Source organism: Strix uralensis, chromosome 7 (assembly GCF_047716275.1).
Source record: "Strix uralensis isolate ZFMK-TIS-50842 chromosome 7, bStrUra1, whole genome shotgun sequence".
Lineage (NCBI taxonomy): Eukaryota > Metazoa > Chordata > Aves > Strigiformes > Strigidae > Strix > Strix uralensis.
This window is the reverse complement of record NC_133978.1, coordinates 25,757,522-25,780,781: the sequence shown is the minus strand read 5'-3', so window position 1 is coordinate 25,780,781 and position 23,260 is coordinate 25,757,522. Positions and strand designations below refer to the sequence as shown.

Below are 23,260 nucleotides of genomic sequence, written 5' to 3'. Positions count from 1 at the left end.
CCATTGGTAAAGAGTTTACATTAAGATGTTTTTCTTTAAACACTTATGGAGAGATTTTTTTAATGGAACTAAAAAATAAACAACATAAAAGTGTAAGACCAGTTTGCATCAGAAAGTAGACTTCATAGTACTGGTTACATGGGCTAATACATCTATTTTACCAGGAAAGTATGATTTATGTCAGTCTGTTTTTAATCTGTTGTATTTTCCCTAAGTAGCAGATTCATGTTCAAATACTAATTTTTACTTTGCAGTTTTGTTAGTATCTCGGCTTCCAATAATTTTTCAGGAATTGTGGTAAGCTCATATCACTGTTAATTAACCTTAAAGACATGACAATTCCTCTATAATCACAGAATGATACTACAGAGTCTTTTTATCCACTGCTGGTTCTAACTTTTAAATTTGTTTTATAAAATAGCAGAACAATTTAGTAAGTCACATTGAAACTTGAAATAATTGAAGTGAAAATTATTTAGTCAGTAAGTAAATGTTGGCCATTAACTGCTGGTAATGATTAATATGCTGGGGAAATTATTACTGATTTTAATTCCAATGTGTCTGTTAATTTCTACAATAAAATTCAAGCTTTTGAAGGACATGAAGGATCAAATCCACAAGTATAGAAGATAATAACCTACAGGAGTATAATCTTAAATAATTTAAATGTTCCTTCCTCTGCAAGGAAATGTTACTGTGAATATTGTTATTTTGCAACTCTTACTATCAATCCAGGTATTGGGGGGTGTGTGTCTCTCTTTTTCTTTTGTTTATTAAACTGTGCTCCTATAAAGCAAAGTAATAACCCGTATTTATGTTTCTGACCACATAGATTAAACAAGAAATTATAGGGATTATGACAGTATTAAAAGTTTTGTCTGACTCATGAAAGCATCTGAATTGACAAAGGCAATAAGCAGTCAAACTTGCTGGAATCAACCTAATTTTTAAATTCTTTTTGATGCACTTCTGAAATGTGCATGAAGACTGAAGACTGAAAGTGCAGACGCACTTTCCTACGGTAGTCAATCTAATGTTTCTTCGATGCATTTTATAGGATTATCTACTGGCTTTGGATCAAAAGGATACTGAAGGAGTTGATGTGTAACAGCACAGAATGATTTGCACTAAGTGTATGCCCTCTGTAAAGTTCTCCACAATATTGCCTATGGACATTCCAAAAATGTCTTTGCTTTAACAGGTCTTTAAGAGAAACTGTAAATGCTCTATCACACCTAAGCTGTGAAAGAAAAGACCAGAAGTCAGACCAAGGCCTTTGAGCACCTAGAAACAGAGCACACAATGCAAAAATCCAACTCTCTTCCTGGTAAAATAATGGGGGTGAGTGCAACAGAGGAACCTCTTTGTTTTCTTCCTGTTAAGGAGCTTTTGGAGGCAAAAACCTAGCTCTTAAGTTTCCCAATACTTTTTCTTTATGTACTATAGGTAATATATATAGCCCATATAAAAAAAATACTAATATTAGACTCATCAAGGTGTTAAGTATGAGTGTGCTGCCTACTGTGGCAAAGGCTAAACTGATCCAGTTACAGCACCAGTTGCTTGATATTGCTAATTCTCAGTGATATTAGATCAAAGCAACTATAACTATGGCATTTTAACTAAAAAAGAAAAGGAACAGTATTTAAAGTGAAAGCTTAGTATTTGTGGAATGCAAAAAAAAGAGCTACTCAAATCATCATAAATTCAGCAGTAGTCTTACATATGTGACTATATCGTCTGTTTCAGATGGTTCCAGCAACCTTTGAAAAAAACTACATGATCTCTTTAAGCAACCTTCCCACATGAAATTTATTTCTGCAAACACCTCTTAAGTATCAGATAATGAGATGAAAGTCCTTTGATGATCAATTTTGAGAATAAAAGTTTATGGTTTTCTATCAATTGTGGAAATTCATAAGAGATATTTGTAATTTCTTGAATTGAGAACTGTCTTGTTAATAACTTCTTTGAACTGATTGTGAGTCTCCAGTTCTTTCCAAAATTTGGCTAGTTTTGAATTCCAAGTGGCAAAAACTGAGTACTTTTTATTTCAGTATTACTAAAGTATGGCTCAGTGGATCTTCTGTTAAGTTGATTTGATCCCCCTCCTCAGCATGACAGAAGGAGTGTTATCTCTTGAAGACGGTAAGAATGGAGAAGGTCAGGATGGCATGATATAATATTTTTCAGACCACAAAATGAGAAACCGATTGAAACAGTTTGTAATGTTATAGTCTACTATATTTATTGAATCCTGTTATGCAGAAGTTGCATCTTTGTAGACCATTTACCAAAGTAAAACTTCAGATTAGAATTTTGAATTACATAAAACCAAACCAAAACAACCAACCCCTCACCCAAATTATACTATGTATAATACATTTCTTCTGGTATTAGTAAACTCTAAAATGATAACTGAATTCATTCCATCAACTCTGTCCTTTCCAAAAATGCTGAGCAGGAATAAGAGTGCTAACAAATCAAGTAGATATACGCATCACTAATCCATACAGATCAGCTCTCCTTGAAATGTAAATTCCAGAAAGGGACCTGCACTTTCAAAGATGCATACAGCTTCTGCCAACTGGTGTTCCTGCATTCAATTCATTTAAATATTAGCTGTAAACTTCAGAGAAGAAAGAAAGACTTGATGCCTGCAAGCATAAATATAGAAAGACATTAGAATTTTTTTTTTCTTCTTGGAGTCCTATGAAATTGAATGTGACATACAGACATAGGAACTCTTCAATTACTGCTGGCAACTACCTGAAACCTTTGTTAAAGTGTAATTGTTTTCAAATTAGCTTCTTGTCAAAAAAAAAAAAAAAAAAAAAAGAAAACAACCTTATTCAATACTTTTAAATAGAACCATCATGGAAAAGAAACAAAACAAGAAGAATATGACAGTTTTGGAATGTATAAGAAACAAAGTAATGCTGAAAGAAAAACTACAATCTATGATAAACTGCTGGTACGTTGCTACCTTCAATACTGTATTTCTGAAATTAGTGGACTGGAATGAGTTTCCTTCATCAATGAGATTGCATTGGTCAGAAAGAACAGGCTATGTTAAACACTATAGGGAATCTGGACTGGGGGCTTCTGTTATCAGATAAAAATGTTGTGCCCACAAAATATAAAGTGTGGGTCCAATATAAAATCACCCTGCTTAATGCAGAGTTCAGAATTTTTCTGGGTTAACTTTACAAAGGTATTGTTAGACTACACAACTGTAATTATTGCAGTTGGCCTGTCCAATGTCCTTGTAAAGATGGTATAAGATCAGCATAAACATCCTGTTCTTTGGCTAATTTGAAAGAAATGAATTCATATTTCCACACCTGATTCAGATCAACTTTGTACTTCTGAGCAGTACCCAGTTCTGATCAATATTAATGATTAAGAAGCCACAATCTCAGAAAAGGTGGAAGAAGTAAATAACAATTTGGGCCATCTGTAGAAATTAGAGATGTAGTAAATAATCATACTTCAGAAAGAGAATTTCAGAGGTTAATTATATGCTAATGACAAATACAATTTTCTCTCATATATACACATGCAAGTAGCAGAAGATATAAAGAATAAGATTTATTATATGATTTTTTAACATTTTACATTTATTGAGGGAATATTTGATGAAGGTTATTTCCACGTAATCTGGCTGGGTCTGATTCTGTCCAGCTTCAGTGGAATACTGCTACCTGCCTAATATCCAAGTAGCCCCGTCATAAAGTATCAGAAGCCTACAAATTCGTGCTGCAATACATACCTTTTAGCCTGTGAAGTGGAAGACTGAATTCCATGTTGGGAACATATACTCCTATAGGCTGCACAGTGGCTTAGACAGCACACAGATTCTGGATCCTCACCAGGGTTCAGTGGAGTTTGATGCTGCGATGCTCGGAGTGGGCCCACACAACTACAGCTCACCAGTGTCCTGAGAAGCTTGAAGAAGAAAGTACCTAATGGATGCTTCTACTAGAGGGTGTGCCAGAGTTTCTGGATTGCAAGGTACAATTTCAAACACACATCTGCAGTTCTATCTGGCACCAGATTTAACATTTCAAGTTGATTTTCTTCTTTGGTATTGATATATAATCAAATGTTTATATGAAAAAGTAGAACAGACCAGCACAATAATGTCAAACAAAAAAATATTAAAAATAAAAATATTCCTAATGCAGGGGTATAAATGGATGTGGTTTTTATATATAATCTGAGTATGTCATACTTAGCATACTGAACACTGTGTCTGAGACATACAATATAACAAGATGTTATTTTAACTTTGAGAACATCCCATGATCTGCATTAGAAATTACAAAATGAAAATACTCCATGCTTTGGAAGGCAAACAAATAATTTTTTTTTTTTTAACAAGAATCAATGTGTCAATGGAGATATGTAAACTAAAGCCAGGAAAGCAAGAGAATAACTAGTCACAGAATACAAACATGATTAATATGGTAGTACTAATGAAAAGCTTTTCCATTCAAGAGCAAAGTGCTGTAGTTTATATAATCAAATATTTGTAGAGTTGCTGATTTTTTTTTTTTTTTTTGCATATGGAATAATAGTGTAAATTCATGTCTGGGATATTTTAATTTCTTTACATTCAGAACTCTCAGTTAAAGCTTCTTCAAACAGTTCATATTCCTACTTCAGTTTGAGATCTTTTTTTTTTTTGCAAACCTAAGATGGTAAGAGTATGGTTTAATACTAATGATATACAGACAGGGAGCTTCTAGTTCATGTATTCAATATCATAAGTGAAATAGATTCTTTTTATTATTAATTAAGAACTTCAGCATATTAACAGTATGAATTATGTATTGGAGCCACTATGTATACCCCTGTTTTAACACATGATTTAACTTATTGTATGAAAAATTCTAGAAATCAACACCACTATCATTGTGTGTGATATAAAAAATACTAACAACAAAATATACAGAACAGTTAGAATAATACCATTTCAAATATTTACATTTTTTACACTGTTAGAAGCAGTCATTTTTCCAAAACAGCACAAATCTTGTAACGGATACATATCTTAAATAAGTCCGCTGAAGTTAATGTATTTGCATGATCAGAGAAAGAAGATCAGAATATGACTCATGGTAATCATACAAATACATGAAACTTATTTTTCCCAACATAAAGGGTACCATTTCAATGAGTTAACAGATCTGTTATTCTAATGAAGCATATTTAAGTTCTCATAATACGAATCTCTACAGTTTAGAAAGATATAAAGAGTTTGTTTCAGGCCCTTTTTAAGAAATGTTGATTCCAAATGCATTAATGCCAGTCAAAGGAATGATTAACCATTTGGTAAAATTTTGCATTGTGCTCTCTGAAGTAAGAATACAGTTGCTCTAAAACAGTGTTGTTAACAAGAGGATGGGGGCGCCCTTTTGATTCATGTAAACATCTCTCCCTTCCATCACTTCTAATGCAGTAGAATCCCTTGGTTTGGTTAAAATAAAAATTAGAAGACATAATTCGTGAAGGAAGATTTAGAAATCTTTCAACTTTTTGTAACTCAGGAAGAGGGTCCTTGATTAAAGTATTGCCATCCACTATGTGAATCTGATCCAAACTGAAATGCTTAAGCCACTTTTCCATATGAACATCATATAGACTTCTTTGAATAGCTTTGTATTTGGTATTAAGTGCTCCATTCTTAATAACAATATCTTCAAAAAGCTGAACAGGCTTGTGGCTTTCAACTCTGTTGTAATATACTTGGGTATAGTCAGATATAACTCTCTCAGTAGGATCTCTTAGAATGAGCAGCAGTTTAATGGAGCTATTCATGTCATGAATTCTTTCTGGGGCCTGTGGTGATGTAAAATAGCCTGGTGTTTTCTCAATTGTAATTTGATTTCCGTAAGAAAATGGCATCAGACTTCTATACCAGTCTATTCCTTTCACATAGTTTTCATCCCAGTCAAAGAAGTGGACTTCTGTAGCTGCTACCACAATATTAGGATGAATATCCAACATTTCCAGCAAAGCCCTTGTCCCTCCTTTACGAACTCCTATGATGATTGTCTGAGGTATTTGTCGGCTTGTGCCAGGAGGTCTCACCTGTGCCGAATAGTGTTCACTTTTATTGCTGAATAATCCTACTTGTGACTTCAGTGTTTCCAACAGTGCCCCATTCTCAACAGGAGCACCCTGAGCATGAGTCAGCAGAAGATAAGCTGACACTAGTAGGAAGGCCATGTGGAGAGGAATAATTAGTTGAAGATAATGTTATGCTTGACTAATGAAAGAATAGGTAAGTCCCCTCTTGAGTTGGCTGGCAGAACCCGTGGTAAACACACAGCAAGTTTCTGAAGCATCTACAAAATAAAATAAGACAAATCAGTATTTCTAAGCTCATCACCAGCTGGAAATTCAACTCACAATTCACAAATCTACTCTGTGATCACAACAGAAAATTTATAACAAAGTTACTTCTTTTCTCTGACTTTATTTCAGAAGAACAAAAAAACCCCCATGAGGTTTTTTTTCCTTAATCATAGGTGACCAATGGTGGATACTGACACTTCAACAGCTTTTATTTCCTCTAAGTACCACATTAGAATTTTTTTTTCTTGATTTTAAATTCCTGACCATTACTTGCTTTCCTAGTTCCCTTCATATATGTCATATACTTCTCTTGCCATATATACCATACCCAATATGATATAATAATTCCAAAGCTTTTCTGAATGTCAATTCCTTTTCCCAAATTCCCTGCTAGAATAGTATATCCTAATCTAAATAACAGCACGGGATGGTGGTGCATCCTGTTGGCTTCCAGTGAGCTATGGATTATACCGAAAAAGTTCTGTTCACTTAGACAAAGAAAACAAAGTACAGATAAAGGCAAAATTTTGTAATCTGCGCCCTTTAGAGCAGAAAACTAATAGTGTGGCAAAGCAAGAGTGAAGTGTCTGAGTTGGATCAGTGTGGAAGAAATAAATGAGATGGGGTGGATTCTTTGCAACTATCCAGGTGTTATGAAGCATAGTCATTAAGTGTTGGGAAAATCTTGGCAAAATTAAATCTTCAGATAATACTCTGCAGTTCCTCCAAAGCTCTGTGTAATGGATACCTAGATGCTTTCTGGGCATCTAAAAACTTCTGCAAGGAATCAAGTCTGGTTGGAGCTGGATATCTTCATTTTCTTAATCCACACAGCATACAATCATATTAAGGGAGTGGTGAATGTTAAATCTCTTAAAAATTTGAAAAAAGATTTAGGCTTGCAGGTATGTGCATATGTAAGTGAAACAAAATGTCACTGTAACTGTGTTGTTAACATTTGAAATCTCTTGGGTAACTCTTGTATATATTATTTTAAACAGACGGGTAACAGATCTGCTATCACAATAAGAGTGATAAAAAAATTCAGCTCAATGTAACACCTGCACTGGAACCACTATGCTTGGATTGCCTGTTCTATGTCTGAAAATCTTACAGGACAAATCCTATTGAGAAGATTCTTGGACTTGCATCCGATTTCTGAGCAATTATATTTTAAGATTTGTAGGATAGATCTATGTCCTTAACTAGGCTTGTTTTCAATGTGGAGTGTGAAAACAAGCTATTTCATATAGTGAAGCAGCAATCATTTTAAAAACAATAACTGTTTTTAGAATCTATTTGAATTATGGTTCATATTTTAAAGTAGTCTCAGAAATACTAAAACTTCAGCTCCTTCTTCAGTTTCACTGTCAGTTAGTCTCTTTCTTTTTCTGAATATATTGGTCACAGTACTTTGCCTCCTAGAAACAACCTTAGAAAACACAGCCAATTCCCATTTGTCATGGCTCTGAGGAGCATTCAGTATTTCTATTTAAAAATTGTTTACTTTGTAAAGTAAACCTCAGACTTAAACATTTAACGTAAGAACATTTTTGATAGTAACAGTCTAGGCAACGTAGCAGATTCATTAAATCTATTTTCTAAATCTTGTTAAAACCCACTCCAGCTTCTTGGATATCTAGGGAATTACTCTTGTTAGCCTGAATGAGCTCTAAACTCACAGATAGATAGCAAATATTAACCCTAAAATTGTCATTTAAAAAATAAACTGGGACCTTTAGTGGGTAAATCTGTGGAGAGCATTCCCTGTTATGTCCAAGAAGGGCAACTACTTCTTCAAAAAGAGCAAGGAAAAGTCCAAGTACAAATTAGCTTTGTAATCAGAGAGACTGGAGAAAATACTGTTCTCCTTTAGAAACCTGAAAGGAAACTTCATTTCAAAGGTCACAAGCTTTTTACTAAGAACTTCACATGGAAGTCCTATTTAAAGCTCTCAAGAGCAGAGAATGCAAGCATTTCTATGGCAATTACAGGATGGCAGAACAGATATGTTTATACCAAAACCATTTCTAGTTATGTTTTTCAGAATGACTACTCTTTTGGATGGCAAGTCCGGGAAATGGTAAACATGCTGTTTAGTGCTGCTGAGGAATCCAAATCCATTCTGCTATAGTGGCAGCTAATGTTGGCTTTGAAAAGCTCTCCCAGAATGTACAACGCTGGCCACTCAATTTGAGGCATTGCACCCCAGATGACTCCTGAAATACTGGCCTTCAAATGTTAAGCATGTTTGTAAGCAGTGACTCTGCTTTAATAATTTCACGCCAAATTTCTGGTGATTCACAAGGTTCCTAAGCAGTCCACTCTGAGTAAGGATAGACCTATAAATAAGATGGTTTTGAAAACACTTCCTCTCTTCTCTGAAGTAGGAATATATGGCAGTACAGCTGCTTTCCAGAGTTGTGATGCCAGTAGGCTGGGATTTGGGAGGCGGGGCAAGGGACCAGTTAATCTTTCTTTTAACCTGTTCTGAAACCCTGATGTTAATTTACAATCTACTAATCTCCATTTTTAAATTAAAATTCTTTCAGGAAGCTTGAGAAATTGTTTTTGTAAATACCTTACAATTTTTTTCAATATACCTTTTTTGTATTGATACATACAGCACATTATACATTATAATGTGTATACACCTGTATACATTAGATTACAAACACTTTGAAACAGAGGCAAGACCAGCCAAGAAGAAATGCCTTGCAAATAACAAGGTGGAGACATTTAGTTCATTATCTAATTTAAATTCCAGAACTATCCCATCTTGAAACAGTTTTATGAACTGATTCTTGACAGATATTTTAGGAAACTTTATTTAACCAGAAAGAAAATTAGAGTTTTTGAGAAGAAGTATTTTTGATACTAACTAGGTTAATAACTTAAAGAAAAAAAAGAAGGGGAGAGAAGAAGGGAGGAATTTCTCTGAAATAAACTAAAAACAGTGTAAAAAAAGACACAAAAGTATTTGAGACTGGGGACTCTGCAGTAATATAGACAGAGGTGTGTTCTTCCTAGATCTGGTGACAGATTAAAAAATGTTCAAATTCACTTTTTAATTTTATTTAAAAACCCCAACACACTAATATTGTTTTATCCCTAATTAACTGATAGTTATCTGGTTTCAGGCACCTAAGAATCAGGTGCAAATACTGTCATTCAAAGAAGCCTGGAAGCTGAATAAGAAATTCATACTTAGAACTAAGGAAAGATTAGTTTTCCAAAATATTCTCAGGTTCACATGTGATGTGAGTGGGAGTCTTTAATTTACCATCTGAAATCAGCAGTTCTCTATAAAACACAGTTAGAAAGCAAGTAACAGAAGAGATTCCACATCTTCTGTGGCCCAAAGTATTAGTAACATTTTTGAAAACAATTATGTTAGTTTAACCAGTTTGCAATTAATTAGTTGTTTTATATAGTGGAAATTTCTTAGAGTCATTGGTAGAACAAAACCTTACCCAGGAAATACTACCAGAAATAATCGAATTCAGAATGTGCTGTAAAACTGGTGCCTAAATAGATCAAAATTGCCTTTGGGAGCAATTCCATCAGAAAAACATTCCAGCTTCAGCCTAAGGTATTTGACTGATTTTGATGAAGTTCTAAGATGTTAGATCCTGTGGTTAGGTTATAATTGCTACATAAATGTAAAGGTTTTAACGATGATTTATCAAATATAATTTGAATGTTATTTGAATAATTTTTCTGTTGCTTTTCTGCCTTTATGCAATTAAATGCACATTTTTAGAAGATATGAACTGCTTTTTATAATGAAAACAATATATTTTACATTGCTGCACTGCACACTCTTTGAATCTTGGAGTATTCCTAAGAAATTAACCCCATGATACATGACCAGAATTATAGTGTCTTATTACATGTTTTTTTTTCCTATTATTTGGTAGTGTTGGTGTTGCTTAGTAACATAACAACCATCAACAGATATGATACTTATTAAGCAGAAATGAAGTTCAGAAATAAATTCATACTGCAGAGAGGACTAATTAAGTAAATAATACCTTGGGCTTTTGTTTGCTTTACTTTTTTAAAATCTTAGACTAGACTGAAGAAGCTAATACACTGGCTGAAAAATTATTTTAATATTGCAGAAATGTTCTAAAGACCCTTAACTGCTGCACTCTATTGTAAAAAAACTTTTAAGCAGCTTATGATTTATCTTGCTTCAGGGTAAAGTACAACATCATGGGGTAAACCTAACTATATTATTATTACTGATTTATATTACTAATTCCTAATAATACTTTCCACTGGCTGTAATGCTTTTCATTGGAGAATTTCACAGCACTTTATGTTAAAGAGCTGTCTGCAGCCTATTAAGGCACCATTCTCACCTTACAGGAAATTGCAACTGACCAACTTATAGATCCAATTCAGGAGTGCAAATGCTTTGGAAAGTCAGGGTTAATGTGATCTGCTCAAGGTCATACAACAGGTTTATAGTGCAACCAAGAATAAAAACCCTAGGGCTTCCAGTTCCCCTTCCAATTCCAACTTTGTGCCATTTCATGGCAGCCACTCACATGTCTTATGGTAACTTATACTTGGGTTACATGCTGAACTAAAAAGCAAAGAGATTCCTCAGTGCTTCAGCATAAGAGTATTTTGTGGAATATGGCACTTTCTACTCACTTGGGCCCCCCCAAACTGAAACAAGTACAGACTCGGGATTTTGTTTGAAGATATTTGTGCAGAAATACTCCTGTTCACTACTGAAAACTATAACAAGGGGAGGTGGTCAGAACAAGTACAAAGCAGCACCAGTTTTTGTCTTGATTTTTAAAAATTTATTTGGATTAAAAAAGGTATACTGCTTTTCCTGTTTATTTCTATCAGACAACTCATCCCAACACAGAGATCAGCCACTGAGAAGAGTACAATTCAAACATTTTAAGGCTTACTGGCACAAAAATTTGTAACAGCTCGATATCTCTATAATTAAGAGCATCTCTAATGCTGACAATATAAAAAAGCTATAGCAGCCTAACTCTATTCACAACCAAAGGTCATATAAGGTGAACTGTTTCAGGAATTTTTAAAAACAAAATCATACTGTGACGACAGTTATGCCAGTGTAAAAGTATCCACATACAGACTGGCTTTATGTTATAAATAGTTCTAAATAACAACAACCACCATAATACAATTCCAAAAGTTTTCAAATATCTGAAATTAGGCTGGGTTTTTTCCTTTGGTAAAAGTAGGGCTAGTTACATAGCATAATAAATGCAAATCTGCTCTCAGTATGGCTTATACATTTTTGAAAAATACACAAATGAATAATCCAGTGCATATGGGATACACTGCTTAATACAATCCGATATCAATTTATTCAAATCCAATAAAGCAATGACTAATTCTAAGCACTGTTAGAAGTAATACAACCATCAAAAGTCCTCTTCGTAATACCTTAATTCTGCTTTATAGAATCGTTTGTGAAACAAAGCACATTTAAAAATACTTGGCACATGTCCAACGGTTGAGCAGAAATGTATCCTCTTTATTATGAAGTGAAAGGAAACAAAATTCAGCTACTTCTATCCACACAGGTCAGATATGCCTAGACTGAGTTCAGGAGAGACATAAGAGCACATTTCTGAGAGTGCAAAATGCTTAAAATCTTGAAGAAGTTTCCTATGTAGAAACAATTGTGAGTAGACCTTAATTTTATTACTTAATTGCAGTGCAATTACTTTAGGTTTATGTTAGAACGAGCTCAATTAGAAATAGGTGCAATTGAATATGTTTAGAGCTGTGTTCTAAAAGTTGCAGTGAAATCTGATTCAGAAGAATCCCAAATTGACTATTCCATGAAACTGAAGACTATGTGTGAAAGGACAGTTATCTTAGCACATGATAACCCTTCATCTTCAGATAGGGCATGAAACTATTCTGCTACACATTTACTCCATATGCCATTGTCAGATAAGTGTAATAACTAAGTAACATTCCCATGATGTTATTACTGGGCTTTATAAAAATCTGTGAGGAGAGGTTCGTTAGTCTCCATGAATTGGAGGTTGGACATGAAGAATACCTCCCACCTGTAATTGTGGAAAATGTCTGATGCAAAGTGGAGAAAGTGAGAAAGGTTGAGTGTGAGTAAAATATGACATAGGAGTTTTGTAACAAGCTTCAAATTGAGCTCCACTGGTCTCTGGTTATACAAGGAGTAGAGGACTAAGAAAGTAGAGAAAGGACCACAGATCCCCGAGTCAAACAAACATCGCAGCAGTTCATACTGCCAATAAAGAATGTTAACATTCTTCTATGCACTTAAGAATTTTGTTCACTTTCATTTTACTCAAACTATGGACATATTCTTAATAGGGAGATGTACTAAGAATTCTTAAATGAGGCGCTACCTAAAAAAACATGATCCCACAGACTGTCCCAAAATGCTGTCTTGCTGTCATAACAACTCTTCTGGAAATGAAAGAATCTAAAGACGTCTCTTTAAGTGTCAATATAAAAATATACGTTATCCCAAAGAAAGACAAAGACATTAACATTTTAAAGTCCTAATATCAGCAGTGAATTTATTTGGATGAATCTTTTCTAATGAGATTGTAGTTTTATAACAGCTAACAGTTACTACCTTACAGGAACAAAAAAAGAGGAATAAAAAAGAAAGTAGATATTTGGTGAGTAAAGATAGGAGCTGCAAAATAACAGCAATTGGCTGCAGGCTTCTCTTCTACCAGGTACACAGACTATAATGGATAAAAAGGAAAGCTAAGAAAGGTTAGCATAAACTATAAACACATTAAATCACTGGCAGGTGATATTAGCAGATAGGAGTTTTGAAAAAAGTTTGCTTCCCTAAGGCTAGCATTATATTTTCTAATTCTCTTTTCTGATAACTCAAGACAGAAAATTGCCTGATGATAATATGACTGCAAATATATAGAAATACCTTATATACGGTAATATATACAGTATAAATACACTAATGTATTTCTGAGTGACATAAACCTTCTACAGCTGTAGCCTACACATTTATATTTTATGGTATTTTTGAAAAAATATCATACTGAAACCATCCACATAAAAGTTAATGAATTACCATTTCATAAAGGCCCTTAATAATGTTTAGTCCAGAAAGCCAGGCACATTCTAAGCATAACTCTAAATAGACATAAAAAAAATTCTCTTCCTATTAAGATTTAAAGCATAGATAGTGGTCAGATTAATGCAGATGACAAGGCAAATTTTATATGTCTAATCAGCCTACATATCACATTAGCATATTTCAAATGGAATCGCATTATCATTTTGTTGAATTAAATTTACACCTCTTATTGTTAATTATGCATCAGAACCAATCTAAATTGATGTAACAAAGATGCCATGCCAGGTCTTCATCCAAATAAGCAGTAACTGTGTAATTATAAAGGTGTAAGATGTAACGATGTGTGGGTGATAACTAGCTTTTGTGTTTATTTCTACAGATCCTACTAAGGTAAAACTTCAACCTCTCTACCTCTGGTATAATGAATTGAATATTATTAATTTGCCCACACTCATTGTCACAAAGAACACCTTAATACTCACTGATGGTTAGGAATTAAAATCAGAATTTGCTGCAGAGGATTTATGGGAGATGTGTCTTTCAAAGAAAAACATTTCTTAGAGGGTCACAGGTGGCAACAGAAGCATTCAATAGGGACCAGGACAGGTTAGCTCTCTGTTGTATAAACCAGCAAATTCCTACAGGAATCCTTGTCAAACAGGTGACCCTAGAACCTCTTATGCTCTCTTGCAAAACACACAGCTTCCTGGCATTACAAAAACCCCAACCAAACATAAGCCCCTGCTAATCTAAACTGGTGGGGATTCTAAAGCATTACAACTTCAGGGACTCCAAAGAGGGAAGACTTTGTCTCACAGGAATGTTATTCTGGGCAGAACTTGTCAATATTATACCTTATGTTTGTCCACACCTTGAATGCTCTCCCACAGTTAAGCACTTCAATCAAGTCTGCTGAGCCAAGGTCAGTTTATAATACCTTTTTGGAGAACTTTTCCAAGGCTCTGGCATTAGTCTCTGGGAAGTAGTTGTATGATGCTGACTGATAAGAACTGCTGTATTGGGTCCTGTATAATTGCGGCATATACCCATTATACAAGGCATGAAATAAACTGATCCTTCCCTTGGTAATAAATCCTACTATCCAAGAATCAGCAGATTGGAGACCTTCTAATGTCAAATTCAGACACAAAGAAAGGAGCCAACTTCTTAGCTCAGGAATATACTGAGAAGCACAGGCATAAAGTGAGCTGAGAATTCATCCACAATAAAACAAAGCAGCTGAAAGGCCCATCAGAGTTGAAATGATCTGGCCTTGTAAAGGATGAGTGAACAAAGTTCAAGAAGTACTTAATTACTGCTTGCAACCAAAGGACATATTTATTTTTCTGAGTACAAGTACTTTTAAAGTACTTGATATTTTAAATAGTTTTTAGTTAACTCAGGATTGTGAAAAATACTGCAGAGAAAAATAAAAAACAACTCAGGAGCAATTATTTTTTTTTTAGAAGAGTGACTATAAAACAGAGGATGTGAGGGAATATAAAGAAGCTGAAAACATAAGTCATCTAGACAATTGATTTAAGGCTGAAAAATCTAATTTTGAAATTTTTGGTACTGGCATAGGCCCTGATAAGAGACAAGATCAAGATAAGGATCAGAGACAAAAGGTCTGAGTAAGCATGAACATTTGATGAAATAACAGGATTTGCAAAACTAAGAAACATACCCAGTCCACACTGAGTTTAGGTATGCTGAGAGACTTTGGGCATCAAAGAATCAAAAATTATACAAAAAAAGCCTCATAGTCTGCCTTTCCTCAAAGTAAATAAACATACAGAACTTGAACTCAAGAGACCACAGAAAGTAACTGCCTAGCAATTCTTAAAACTGATTAATACAGAAAGTAGTAAAAAGGCAAAACTCCATCTTACACTGGTAAGCAAATCCTCGCTAACAAAGAAGGTAAATATAATACCATAATACAGAACAGGCAAACACATTAGAAAAGAAACAAATAGATAATAGTCTCCTTGAATAAAAACTCAATTAATGCCTTCAACACATATCTATTATGAAGTTACGTGCATGTTCAACCCAGCAGGCAGCTGCAGACACAGAAATGAAAGCAACTGAAACATTCGAAAATGCCTAATAACCAGAGTACAACACCGAAAATAGCCTGGTGTGCCAAACTCATGCCTCTTTCACACTGCTCCTCAGGCTAAACAGAGAGTCAAAGATGACAGTCTGAAACCACAGAGTAAGTAAAAGTTTATATTCTGGCTATCATAGAAAAGCAGAAATCAGATTCTTTGCTCCTTACCAGACCTGCTCCCACTGTTGAAGTAATGTGTTAAAATACAGTAAAAGAATACTCACCACTCTGAAAAGCCTGAGAGCAGATAGCTAACACCAAACACTTCTCATGCTTATCTCCAGAATTTCTGAGATTTAGTAGGGGTCCTATCTGACTGTCTTTTGCGCTTCTTAGTTAGGAAAGACAGAACTTAGAAAAGCTTCTCTGCAGTCCTAATCTTTCAAACTCTGATGTACAACCTGAACCTGTAGGCATGTCAGTAGTCCAAACAAAGTCAAAGTATTAAAGACATACAAGCACATGTCAAAACCTCTTAAACTTCAGCGGAAGATAAAGCAACTCCCTCTCCTCTTTCCCCCAGCCCAGGCAATTATTATAACAATTTCCCTGCGTGAAATCAATCTCTGCATCTACAATTTTAAGCTCTCCCTACAAAAACACTTTCCATGGTTGTGCTCTAAACCTGAAAAGCCAGGGGAAAAATACCTGCAGTACCACTGCATCAAATAGCATGGTTAAGTCAGGCAGAACATGTTCCCCAGCATACAGCATCACTTCTCCCCCCCATAGCTCAGTGCTACTTTGCACCCACTGCACTTTGCCTTCTGCACTATTCATTTAATGCTGCTTCACTTCAAATCAGTTACAACTTCTCAGAAAGGCTCTTTGATGGCTGAGAGTGCCTACAGAAATTCTTTGAAGCTTTTAAGTTCTGTCTGTCAATTTTCACCCAGGTCTTTAAGGTAAAATCATATTTAGGAGCCATCACATTCATTCTGGATCTGGACTTGACTTCAAATTTGTAAGACTTGTGACAAATGGTAAGGGTTCATCACATTAGAAACTCTGACTAGGAGGAGCCACAATAGATGTGCTCAGAGACTGTATCGGAGCATGGTAAGATTCCCTCCCAGATTCAAATATTGTGTTTGCTGGACATGATGATAAAATTTATAATTGGTACTTTTTTATTTGAAATTGTAGTATCAATTTGGAACACATCTGTTGCACCTAGATATCTTATAACGACTTTTTAATATTTTTCTCCTTAAGTCTGAATGGTGTTATCAGTATGCCAGTAGTTAGCAAGGTGCTAGAAACCCCTGTAATAGAGGGGAAACAGGCAGAGGTAAGGCGTGGTTCTGGTATATTTTAATAATTAACTGCATATTGATTAGAGCGATAAAACATTAGAATGTTCAAAGTCATTGTCTTACCAGTGGGTAGGCTGTGCAGCACATGTACTTTAACTGATTGTAAAATCCCTGATTTTAGGTACTCAAAAAGATACAGTATGACAGCAGACTGGTCTTATATTGCCACAACAACTGGACATTTCCCCAAAGATCAAAATTTTAACATGGCATAAAGGCAAAAGGTACTCCCATTATCTTGCATGCTCCCCCTCTGTCTCCTTACCTCCCAAATAAGAGAGACAGAAAAACAGAGCACAAGCTTTGTTATTTCAGTTCCAGCCTGGCAAAAGATCTTTACTTTCTGTAGGAGGAGGTGATTGATTTTGTGATCTATCATTGCCATTGTCTAGACACAATTAAATTTTTTTTCTTACTATATAGCTTAAACCCACATATTCCATACTGTTCTAGCCCATTTAATTTTTCCTCAGGAAATTTAAAAAAGAAAAGTTGAGGATCAGCCCTCACTTCTCTTTTACGTGTTCTCCAGTACCACTGAAGCACTGGTATATAAAGCAAGGATGTAGGTGTTTGTATGTGACGGTTTTAAACATAAAATACACATCTTTTGCATTGTGATCCTTGTTTCTCTTGTCCCATAAGCACACTCAGCAGCCCCTATGCACAGTGCAATTTAAAAGAAAGTTAATTATCTCACTGTACATTTTACTTCTGATTATTTTATCCCTTTTCAATGCATTCTGAGTTTTTCCAGACTGTTAACAGAAGTATTTTCAGCAGTTTTTTTGTGGCATCCTTCATCAGTAGCTTAGCAGTTACTTTTTGAAGAACCTTTGAAGAACAAATGTCAACATCTGAATACCAGCTAATTTGAAAGTCCAGTGGGATTCCAAGAAAAAACAGAAAGTGAAGCACCAAACCAACACTTTCAAATCAAACTGTCTAAGAGCATACAAAATCAGAAAGACATTCTGCTGCCGTTACTCACAGTGAATAGTACTTTACTCCATTAACAGAATGAAGTTGGATAGTGCTGAATGTAAGACTAGAAAATCTTAATTCCCTAGGTAAATGGCGGTGTAATCTTTAAAGATGTTGAGCATCTGAAGCTTCTGTATCTCTAGGATGGCTGAGAACTCCACCGAAGGTCGCCTGTTCTCAGACACCGATACAACCATTTTCCAATTCTACAAGATGGAAGAAACACATTCAAGTATGTGTAACAACTTTCTGACAAACATTTGAAGACTACCTGTTTTCATCTGATGACATGTCCAAACCTTGCACCATTTCAAAGGAACTTCAATTTTTTTTAAAAAAACCTCACAAACACGCAGTAATATGTAAAGATTAACATGAACTTTAGTTAGCGAAAGAGGATCTCTGCTGAAATCCCAGAATTACTTATCACAACCTATCCGCCCTCCTGCTCTCAGCTTTTAGTATCTCACTGTTTGGTCATTGATACATAAAGTCGTTTGCAAAGCATAGTCATAATACTCTCTCCCCCCAGTCCAGTTGGTGAAGAACGTATACTTCCATTTAAAGTAACATCATGTTTAATTTTCTGGCAATAAAGGATTTTTTCTGCATTTTGATGATGAATGTTCAGTCTTCTTACCTTAAATATGTACCCACAGGGGAAAATAAATCTGGATTTTAAATTTAATTTGTAACTATAAAATACAGAATAGTTATTTCTGTTTATAGCATGCTAAAAAAGGTAATGCAAGTAAGCAGTGCAAGCTACCGGTTACTGATGCCAGCTCTGTTTTAAAGCAATGGTAATAGCTTTTCCTCTCAAGGGAGGACAGTATTTCTTCTAGAAACTATAAATTGTATATATTATTTTACATTTTTAATGCTGAATTTTCATCTTAGATTTGCAGTTTGACATTTCTTAACTAAAATATTTTCACACTCATATCCCACTTAGTCTTTATGGCATCTATCAATTTAAATAAGTTTCAAGCAAAAAGAACATTAATATTAAGAGCAGGTTAAATTTCTTCCAGAACCTTTCTGTCTGCTGGGGGAAAGTCTGACATGGATGTACTCAGAAAGCTGTCACACCCACTGATGCCTTAAAGAGAACTACAGTAAAAAGAAAATCACTTACTCTGAGTTTATAGATAATCAACAGTTCGGAGCAAATTTTTGAGATCAGAATCAAGATGTTACAATCAAGCAACAATGAAGTGTCAGTGTGTGAGAAATAAGAGGTTCAATTATTGAATGTGAAAAAGTCTTAATTCTTATACTATGGAGCTTACCAAAATCATATAATTAGTAGCACATCAAAAAATTTATGAAATGAAGCTATTTCCCCTGCATTTAAAGGGAATGACTGACATAATTGTCATTCACAGTCTGAGAATGTTTCAGAAACAAAATTTCAGTCAAATTTAAAAGTAGCAGGAGAAATAAATCATGAAGTCCAACCTAGTTCATAAAACATTATGGATCTGCTGTGTTCTTAAATATGCAAGAGAAATTGAAGTATTTTAAGTTACAACATGTAACCAACTTTGACTAAAAGCACCACAAAGCCAGTAGTGAAAGAGCAAAGGAGTGGAGAAAGCAATGGAAGTTACGAAAAGCAAAAAATTAAGCATCTGTAGGCAAAACCATGTTATTAATAATTTTAACAACCACAGTTAGGTTCTGTATTTGTGCAAATACACACAGACATATATAGCACACAGAGAAATAAAGAACAGGCAGTAATAGAAACTAATGTAGTCAGATTCATGAATTTAAATTACTTGGGTTCACAAGCAATGCAGCTGATGCTGATAAATGTAGATTATAAAAGTTTATTGCAAACAGATAGATGTGTATACACTGTAAACATGAACAGCTGTTCAAGCACAGAACTTAGCTTTGTTACAACATATCAAACCTTAGGAAAATTTAGATTCTACTATAGTGCAGGTATGTAGGAAGGCAAAAGTGGTAAGGATGGTATAACGGTTGTGATTGTAGTGGAGACTGAATCTGAGTTCAATTTCCACATTTTCCTGTGGAGGCTGGAGCAAACATGCCTTGGACAGTGATGCCATAACAAAGTGAGATGGAGTTTGAATTTACAGTTGATTACATGCTCTCCAAGTAGGGCAACCTCAAACTCTGGGATTATTCACATGGAGAGTTACAGCTCAGCTGCTAATGTGTATTAAAATTTATACCTCATCTTTCTTAATGTCCCCTTGAAGACAAGCCTTGAGGGTGAAATTTTTTAGAAGCATTTACACTGGTCTAATTTTAGTTCCACAGAAGTCAGTCATAGAATAATTTACTTAGTAGCAATGTTATGAAATTACAAAAGTTTTGAAATATTCTCCTCTCTTCCTCACCTTGTGCTCTTCAGAATTGTGTTACTCACCTTGCAGTGATATTACAAATGCAAATCCAAATACCTTGAATGGCCAGGTGATAGAAAGGTGGAAGCAAACATAAATTGGATTCCTTAAGATTGTAATGGTGAGTTGTGTTGCTACAGCTGAACAATAAAGAAAATGTTAAATTACCATGCACATTTAGAAATATATCCAGGTGTTCTGGAGGGATTTTAAATTACAGAGTTAAACTATCAAGCAGTATCAACCCACATGTTGAAAGATAACAAATTTAAAGCTATGAACAATACTAAAAAAAGTCACAGTCGTTGATATAAGTTGGGAGAAATTACATGGAAAAAATTAAGAAAATGGAAGGGAACCATGATATGCTAAAACTAAATCAATTTACTTAGATTACACCTTCCCCTCCTATATAATCCAACACAAATCCCTTTTTGCTGAGCAAAATTTTTACACGGCTTTTAGATTCCATTGACTATGCAAGCTAAATAGCATGGAGAAAAGAACAGGTTGACATAGTTTACTTGACCCTTCTGACGAAGTATTTCATTATTAGTTTCTGGGTAAAAAGCAAAGATTCAATGTGGATTAAAAAAATAGCTCTGAAACCAAAGTGCAGGAACTCACAGGAAATCTTCAGCATCCAGTTAATTCAGAACCTTGCACCATGCATCTCTTCAGAAAAAGATACAGGCTGAGAGTTTCAAAGGAGCCTAAGGGAGCTTCAGTTACTAATTCATTTGAAATTTCAATTTCAAATTAGAGGTGGACACTTAGATCCCTCAGACTTCCTGGAAAGCCCTACCTTTAGGATTCTTTGTGAAACACTAAAAAATCTCAGTGAAAACTTCAGCTTGATGCATAGTAGTGGACAAAGGCAAACACGCTATTAGTATGAAAAAGCAGTGAGAGAAAATGCCAGTACAATTATTTTGGTAAACTAATGGTTCAGAGTGACTAGGAACACTGCATTTCGTTCTGGTCAATCTCTCTCACAGAGGGAGTTCAGAGGTGGCTGTCAACTGAAGACTGCAAGCATAAATGATTTGTTAATACAGGGAGATAGTCAAAAGGTGTGTATTTTTCTTTCTCAGAAGTTTATACTTTGCTACATTAGATAAATGAACCAGGATAACCTTTGCTCATCCCCTTGCAAGTTCAGGAAAAACATCTTTCAGTGAAACAAAAAGGCAACAAAATTAAAACTGACAAAGTTACACACTCTGAACAATGTACAGCTAGGAATGTCATTGCCACTAAATATTACTGAAGACCTATGTAATGCAAATAAAAAATAAAGAACAGCCAACAAAGAAAAAGGACATTTTAAGCTATATTTCAAAATACAGTGTCTTAAATAAGCAATCTACTATGAAATATATTTTACAAGAGATCAGGGGGAAACAGAACTCAATTTGAGAAATCTGCACTTCTGGGATCATAATAACTAGGGGGTAGATCATATAAAATATATAACAACTTACTTATTTCAATATATTTTCCAAAGAAATTTAATATAAAGACTAAATAATTTTTAATAGGTTTGGATGCATTTGTTTACTTTATTGAGTTCTATGGAAAGAGTGGCAGTGAAAAATCTCCATTTCTGACTAAATGACCACTGTCATAACTCAAAGCAAAACTTTTCTTGTTTCACCAACTTTAGTGAAGACCAGGAACTTTACAATTAGAGCATACAGTTTGACGTCGATATTGACAGTAGAAGCAAAGTTGGATGACTTTTACACAAGACAAGAAAAAGGGCAGCAGCATGACAGACTAGAGTCACATGCCAGAGAAGAAGCTGTAAATACAAAAAATGAAACAAGCTAACAGAGAAAGTTAGGAACTCTACATATTATAGATGACAGGGTGCAAACTAACATGATTAAATGATGAATCCTAAACAGTTGTAACCGCTTTTAATGAATTTGAAGATGTTCTACTGTACAAAGAAAAACCTAAAAGGGTACATGGTAACAGTCACAGTTCATTTAATTTCAGCTTGTGAGTCATGTTTTCTAGACTTCTGACCATTCTCATCGATTTCTAGACAATTTCTGTTGCTTCATATCCACATCAGTCATGACACCGAATTCTAGGTCTCTCTCCTCAGATAAGAATTCCCTAACACAGAGAAAAACCAACCACTCCACTTGGCTTCCAGACTTTGGCACACATAAATAATCCTTACATTCTTCCTGCTTTTTTGTTTGGATAGCATTAATTCTGGGGCAATTTCTAATCCATCAAATCACATGAAATTCTTCTGTGTAGCATTCTTAGCTAGTCAATAACTTCACACCTGCTATTTGTACAATTAAACATTTCTGTTTATTTCTACTCATACTTGGCCCTATTAAGCTGCAGCCTATTTTATTCAAACCATTTCTTAAATATAGCAACATTTTGACACCCAGTCCTGTCCTCCAGTGTGCTTGCACCCTTCCTCGTTTAGTGTCCCCCTATGTCTCCTCCATCATCCAGGTCATTAATAAAAGATACTGCATACTGGTTTTCTTATGCTTAAAAATTGTGTAGTCCAATGTAGCTCTCTGCCAATAAACACTAAACTCTACAGCGCAACTCTCAGTCAAGATGTATTAAAAAGAAAATATAGGAATTAAATACAAGGCAACAGTTGATATGTGATTAAATGCAGAAAAAAAGATATGAATATATGCAGTGAGTAAATTAAAATATAATTAGCCATGAAAGGAACATACTTGCATGTAACAGTAACAACAAAGATGTAGAAATGCTATCCCATTCATCTTAATGGAGATGTTAATTTCAGATTAAGTCAAATTAAAACAAATACACAAAAGAAACAAAGTCAGCTCTCCATCTCTAAAGTTACATGCAAGTTGAAGCATGCTTGCATCCTGGCAGCAGTTTTAACTGAAACAGTTGTTAAATTTAACCTAAGAAAGGCTATATTTTGTTGGACCAAGCATTTCACTTGTCCTGTATCCCCTCTGGAGTAGTGGCCCAT

General features: G+C 34.8%; 1 protein-coding gene across 4 annotated transcripts in view; it reads right to left on the bottom strand.

Annotated features, from left to right (window-relative positions):
* Nucleotides 1-1,793: 1,793 nt before the first annotated feature.
* Nucleotides 1,794-23,260, bottom strand: part of LOC141945645 (heparan sulfate glucosamine 3-O-sulfotransferase 1-like) — a 59,433-nt gene continuing 37,966 nt past the window's right edge. For 3 of the 4 annotated variants that reach the window (XR_012629571.1, XR_012629569.1, XR_012629570.1), the window contains exons 2-3: nucleotides 3,773-6,353; nucleotides 1,794-2,657 (exon numbers count right to left, since the gene is read on the bottom strand). Coding sequence is in view for 1 of the 4 variants with exons in the window: in XM_074874023.1 (XP_074730124.1) it covers nucleotides 5,305-6,234 (930 nt within the window). In the remaining 3 variants the exon portion in view is untranslated. Of the gene's footprint in view, nucleotides 6,354-23,260 lie in introns of all 4 variants that reach the window. The other variant, XM_074874023.1, reaches the window with a different exon arrangement.